Raw genomic sequence first — 6,933 nt, forward strand, 5'->3', positions numbered from 1 at the left:
GATGTATAGTACTTTTGGATATGCATATGTAAATTTTGATGAATGATTTGGAGTTTCTGGCTGAGATTTACTGACAGTGCTGCCATAATATTTGTTCTATAATTCTTGCACTATTTTCATCTGGGTGCATAGCTTCTCAGATAAATGTACTTTTCCCAGCCTCCTTTGTAACTAAATGGGGTAAGGTGACTAACAATCACCATATTAACTTTGGACTTCCACTTCAATTTATGTAGCCATGGAGTTTTAAAGATATAAAAGCAAATGACTTGTTTTGTTTGTTTTTGTTTTTTTGTGCTAAGGATTGTGTGAAGGGCCTTGTACTTGCTAGGCAAGCTCTGTACCACTGAGCTACATCCCCAGCACCTGTTCTTTTATTTTCAGTGCCTAGGCCATTAAGAGACATTTCCAGCCAGGTATGGTGGGTTTCTTTCATTTACAGCTAACTTTAATTATGATATAGGATATAGGATCATTTGCTCCAAATAATAGTGGTGTTTTAGTGTCATTGATTTTAAGTATTTCTGATGATAATTTGATAATAGAACTGTCTATCAATATTGTTGCCAGTTCAACTCAATAAAGAAATACATTGATCTTTCTATTCCACAACAGGAGTTAAAATGAGAGGATATGATTCTAGGTTATCTTTTTTTTTTTTTTTTGCAAAAATTTTAAAACATGATAAAATAATTAGGTTTACATTATACAGTTAATTACAGCAAAAAATACAATACAGTTTTGTTGCTGTTTTAAAACACAACTTAGATTTTAAATTACATCACTTGAAAATAAAAAAAATAAACTACTACAAAATGAATTCTACATTTTTTGAAAAATCACTCAAAAATAAGACCACTGAATTGTTTTCAAAGTAGTTCTATCAATGACTAACCGACTCCCCATCCCTCCCACCCCCCCAAGGCCCAAGTAGTCATCTGCAGCAGCCCGGAGGTCCAGCTGATGCTTCTAGACTGCTGTCTGTATCTGAGGCCAAAGTAGGATCTGTTGACACTGAAGACACATCATTGACAGACGACGATGACGATGGATGCTGAGAACCATTGATCACTGCTGCACCTAAAGGAGAGGGCTGCCCTCGTATAACTCCATTCTTGGTTCTCTCCTCCAAGTCCATCACTTCTTTGTATATCAATTCTTTCCACTCTTCTATTGTGTGTTCCCTTTCATCTAACTGCTTATCAGGGATCTTTGGTGGTAGAGCTTCTGCTTCAGAAGGATCATACCAGACATTGACGTATGGATGCTGAAGAGCTTCATCTACAGAGATCCTTTTAGATGCATCTATGACCAGCATTTTGGATAACAAATCCCTTGCCTGACTGGCTTTAAGTTTGTTGTGTTCTGAGTCAGCTGGGAAAAGTACATCAGGGAAGAGTTTCTCAAAGCTATATCCAGCATATTTAGGTCTGTTTTCAACATAAGTCCTTACTGTTGGTTGTAGTTTCTTCATAAATTCAGGACACGGTGTTCCAAGCTCTTCAATAACTTTATTCCACTGATCAATATGATCTGTACCTGGGAACAAAACACCACCTTTGATCATTTCTCCCATGATGCCCAACTGACCAAATGTCAACGTTTTCCTTGTAGCCCATGCCTAGGATGACCTTAGGTGCTCTGTAGTATCGAGTCACTACGTAAGGTGTCATCATAAAACTTGTTCCTGCAGTTCTAGCCAGTCCAAAGACAAGAATCTTCAAAGTGCAATCTGATTTTACTACTATATTACTGGGCTTTAAATCCTTCAAAACATAAAAATAAGAAATGATTGCTAAGATATATACAAAGATTCTGCAGTTCACAATTAAGCTTTCAATTCATGTTAACTGTTCATTCTTCTTAATTATAATATTACTGCACAGTTTCATCATAAAAAAGCGAACCTGAGAAGTCAGCTTAAAATTTACTTGTAAATTTAAAAATTTATAGTTTTTAGAAAGATTAGTAATTATTAGTCATTAGAAGAAGCTAGTATAATTTTATAATTTCTAGAAATTATTTTTTATTATTATTAGCTAGAAATTTTTAATCAAATAAGATTAAGAGATCTGGAAAGGCATCTTAAAGCTCAAACAAGAACTACTATGGTAAAACAAAGTCATATTAGTATTATATTCGTTTTGCATACTAAGTTACCAGTTTTTTGACCCACAAAATTTTGAAATGAGTAACAAATATACCACTCATGGTAACTTTGAAATAATTCTTACGCTTTTAGAAGCCCATTCTTTTGACAAAAGCAACAAGTGAATGATTAGACAGTCTGAAACTACTTTTAAATTCACTATGAAAATGGCATCAACTTTGTTGGAAAGTTACTTCTCAATGTTCAACTGAACAAAATATTACACATATAATTGATGTGTGTTATAAGAAATGCATTCATGAAAGTATTTTCTAGAACTAGGCTGTCACTTTATTTTGAGGGATGCACTATATTTCAAATTATCAATGTTGGAAAATAGCTGTCTAATAAATAGAGCACTGGGACAATGTATATTGCATAGTAATGTGCAGCCTGGCCACAGAAAAGGTAATACATGCTCTCTGAACATGGAAATTCATCTTTGCCCCTTGCTACCTTGCCTTGAGCTCTAGCAGGCAGACCCCTAAGAACCATGTCAATAGGGTTATGTTTTCCTTCCTTGTTTTCTGCTGGACCTGTCCAATGCATCGTCAGAAATGTGAAGAGAGGGGGCAGGGGTTGTGGCTCAGTGGTAGAGCACTTGCCTAACATGTGTGAGATCCTGGGTTCGATCCTCAGCACCACATATAAATAAACAAAGTTAAAAATCCATTGGCAACTAAAAAATATTAAAAAAAAAAAAGAAAAGAAAAGAAATGAGAAGAGAGGTCAAGGTATTTATTCTCTGTGATCCTTATGGCATATGCTACAAACTGGCTAAGACAGAATACCCACCCAGATCCATACTTCTGCTGCTTCAGGACTTGCTGGTTTTGCTAGCAGCTGAAAATAATGAGGGGGTCAATAACTAACCTTCTATTGGTCATTTTTGAGTGTTTTACCTTATTTGGTTAGTTCCCATAATTTCGTCTATCCCTTCACCTTAAAAAGATCCTTCTTTACACTCCCTTCAAATACATGTTTAATATGCCATTTTTTTCTGCTGAGGCCCTGTCTAATATATTGCCATTGAGAAACAGTCTCACAGCAAGCCATATATATAGGTGTGCATTTATATACATTTACACACATACACACAAACACATACATGGACTACATACAAACACACACATGTATGTACATACATATAATATTTTATATACATGTAAACAACATTTTACACCTAATGCAGAGTACAAATAATATATAGTTGGATATTTTTAGTTATTTACTCAAAATCCTTTTGTTCCTTGGCAGTCAGAGATAGTTCTACAAATGCTTGAAGTGGTAGAGAATCCACAATCATGCTATTTTTCCCACAATCTCTTTGTTGTTATAACTTGTTGGTACACCTTTGAAATATTGGATTCTAAGCTACAGGTATCATGAAGGAAAACAGACTACACAAGTGTCCTTGGAAATCAACAATGTTGATACAAACACAAGTTAAAGGGTCGCATTATTACAGATTTGATATAAATTCTCACCATAAAATGGTTAGATAATAAATGTGTCTTTGTTGGAATGAACTAAACCACTTGGCAAAGTTGGATGGAAAAAAGAGTACAGCCAATGTGCTTTACATGAACAGTAGCTGGTACCTTTAACAATTTCAGTGATGGCGTGGATAAACATGACTGTCTAGTTTCCAAATAATATACTTGAGGTTAAAAAAAAATGGGTATTTGTTGACTTGAATAATACGTATTGTAAATGCACAAATTATTCACAAATTTGCAGGTAAAGACAGGAAAAGATCTCATCGATTAGTTGGATTTCAAACAAGACATCTGCTTAGCATACCTTAATGAATGAGAACCCATCAGGAAGAAGAAAGCCTGATGTTCCCAGAACTATTGTCCAAGATATTAGATTTTGTGAGAAGCCATACCATTCCCAAACAGCAAGGGGGGAAAAAAAAAGCCATGTTGGGGGAAATTGGCAACTTGTCAAAAATGAAAACTGCAGGGACACACCTATTATTCCAGAGACTTGAGAGGCTGAGGCCAGAGGATCACAAGTTTGAGGCCAGCCTGGGCAGTGAGGCTCTATCTCAAAATAAAACATTTAAAAAAGGTGGGGGGAGTCTGGGGATGTAGTCTGGGGAAAAAGCATTTGACAAAATACAGCATCCATTCATGCTCAAAACACTAGAAAAACTAGGGATAGTAGAAACAAACTTCAATATTGTAAAAGCTATATATGCTAAACCTAAGGCCAATATCATTCTAAATGAAGAAAAATAGAAAGCATTCCCTCTAAGAACTTGAACAAGACAAGGATGCCCTCTTTTACCACTTCTATTCAACATCATCCTTGAAAACTCCAGCCAGAGCAATTAAACAGAACAAAGAAATTAAAGGGATATGAATAGGAAAACAGGAACTCAAATTATCACTATTGGCTGAGGACATATAGAAGATCCAAAATTTTCCNAAGAATGGCATCATAAGCTGCACAAACTATTCCTTGAGCTCCGGAGCCTATAGGTTTTAAATTCTGATACCGTTTCAGGACTGTGAACGTAGAATCTCCAATTTCTACACTATAAAAATTGTTGTCCCGCTTGCTTCTGCTCATGATGGCAAGAAATTAATTTAATGGCTTCATCCAAAAATTCACCAAGAGGCTGGATCTCGCAAACAAGTAGAGGTTACCATTCTCATATCAGATAAAGTAGACTTCAAGCTTCACCGAAGTGTTTCAGAACTTGCCATCCACCTCCCCCGCTTCATTTTCTCCTGCAGACGTGGAATCGGGACCGGCGCGAGGAGGGCGCGCGAGGACCAGAGGGCGGGATTCTAGGTTATCTAAAAGAATTTATAAATAGGCAAGTACAAGGCAAGGGGAATGGTATAAAACATAGCCCTGTATGACACCACTTAAAATCACTGACCTACTATCAGGAGCCATTAGGATAGACCCGAATTCTCATAATAATGCTGAAGCAGGGGACTAATCAAGTATGACTAATCAAGGGTCTACATTGAGATCACAGAGTTGCAATCATAGTTAAGGGACAATTAGATTAAACCTGACATTTGATTTACAGTCCTTAACAGATTATCACTAAAAGTTATAAAATATTGTCTGAGCAACCTCGTAAATCAAATTTGTCCAGTAGAAACAAATGCTGAATTTAAATTGATGATCAGCAGACCAGTGGTCTGACTGGATTAGAGGATTATCCATAGAAACAATTTGATAGTATGTGAAGAAGACTTATCAGGAATGCAATTTAAGAGGGCTGAATAAAATTATAGGCAGTTGACCTTGGATTATAAAAGCTGAGTAAAGAAAGCTTGCTGGGTGTCAATTTGAATCTGAGTACATGACCAGCCTGAGTACACTTCTTTAATGTGATTCTCAAGATTCAAAATATGGATGTACAACATCTTAAACTATGTGATTAGTGCTTATAGAGGCCTAACCTAGGGTGAGCATATAATACAAAAAAATCATATTACTTATGCATTATTTTGACTTAAATTTTTTATAGCATTATTATTTTAAGCATTTTTTTAGGCAATAAGAAGTTTGTAATCAAGGTTAACTTTACTAAGTTCCTCTGAGGTGGTTTCTTCTATATTTCTTTTCACATAGCACCCTATCAGCCTGGCTAAGGTTGTGTTTTGTTTTGTTGCACCCCAACAGTAGTTGTCAAACCAGAATCTGAAAGGGTGAGGCCCGAGTTTACCAAAACCTGGAACATGATTTTAATTGTCAATAGTCTGTTGTTAGAAACAAAAGAGGAAGCTCCTCTCTCTAGGTACTCAGGGCAACTTGAAGAAATAGCAGGAAACTGTTGATGAAATTTTTAAAATTTGTTTTTAGTTATACATGGACACAATATCTTTGTTTATTTATTTTTATGTAGTGCTGAGGATTGAACCCAGTGCCTTACAGGTGCAAGGCAAGTGCTCTGCCACTGAGCCACAACCCCAGACCTCTATGGAATTTTTTTAAAAATTGCTTCTTCTAGATTTCTTTTCTCCATCTTTTACAATTCTCATCTAATTAGACTAATTAGACTCCAGGACAAGTTGAGTTACCAGTTAAAATGAAGATCAATGTTACACTTTCTACAGAGTACAAAATACCTAAAGCACATAACACTGGCCTTCAGGTTATAGACAATATTTTCTCAAGATCTGTCACATTTCCTGTTAGCAATATGCAATTTATAATCATAAGTAGTTTGTTGAGAAATTTTACATTTAAGTAAATATAGCTCTCTTAAAACAATTGCTTATGGAGAACCAGTCCTGACTGCCTCTATCAATTGTGATGTTTACATTTTCAGAGACCCGTAAATCAAATTTATTAAAGCTGGTAAAATAGATAAGAGAATATATAGACCTTGAGAATATATAGAGTAGAAATAACAGCTTTGTCACCCCGCTTTTGTAACACTGCATAGTCAAAGGCCATATATAAGAAAAAGAAAACTTCTTCAAAAACTTCTCTGAGGGGTTGTGCCTGTGGTTCATGTAGAGCGCTTGGCTAGCATGTGTGAGGCATTGGGTTTGAACCTCAGCACCACATAAATAAATAAAATAAAGGTATTGTGTACATCTACAACTAAAAATATGTAAAAAGAGAGACTTCTCTGAGGTTGCATGAAACAATGTAATTACTGAATGTTAGCTTTTCCATCCTCACTAAGTTCCCCCCAGTACACATTTAATGGTTACAAGAAGAAAGTACCTCATTTTATATATTCTTCTATGGACTTTAATCCCAAATCTGTTTCCTCTGAGAAGAGGACTTAATAATATGAATCA

At 35.7% G+C, this 6,933-nt stretch overlaps 1 protein-coding gene across 1 annotated transcript; it reads right to left on the bottom strand.

Annotated features, from left to right (window-relative positions):
- Positions 1-934: 934 nt before the first annotated feature.
- On the bottom strand, positions 935-4,729 carry LOC107144171 (mitogen-activated protein kinase 8-like). The gene is given in 3 exon segments (XM_048796383.1): positions 935-1,580; positions 1,582-1,815; positions 4,656-4,729. Coding segments are annotated over 3 exon segments (954 nt in total).
- Positions 4,730-6,933: the final 2,204 nt, after the last annotated feature.

This window comes from Marmota marmota, unplaced genomic scaffold (genome assembly GCF_001458135.2).
Source record: "Marmota marmota marmota unplaced genomic scaffold, marMar, whole genome shotgun sequence".
NCBI classification, from domain to species: Eukaryota; Metazoa; Chordata; class Mammalia; order Rodentia; family Sciuridae; genus Marmota; species Marmota marmota.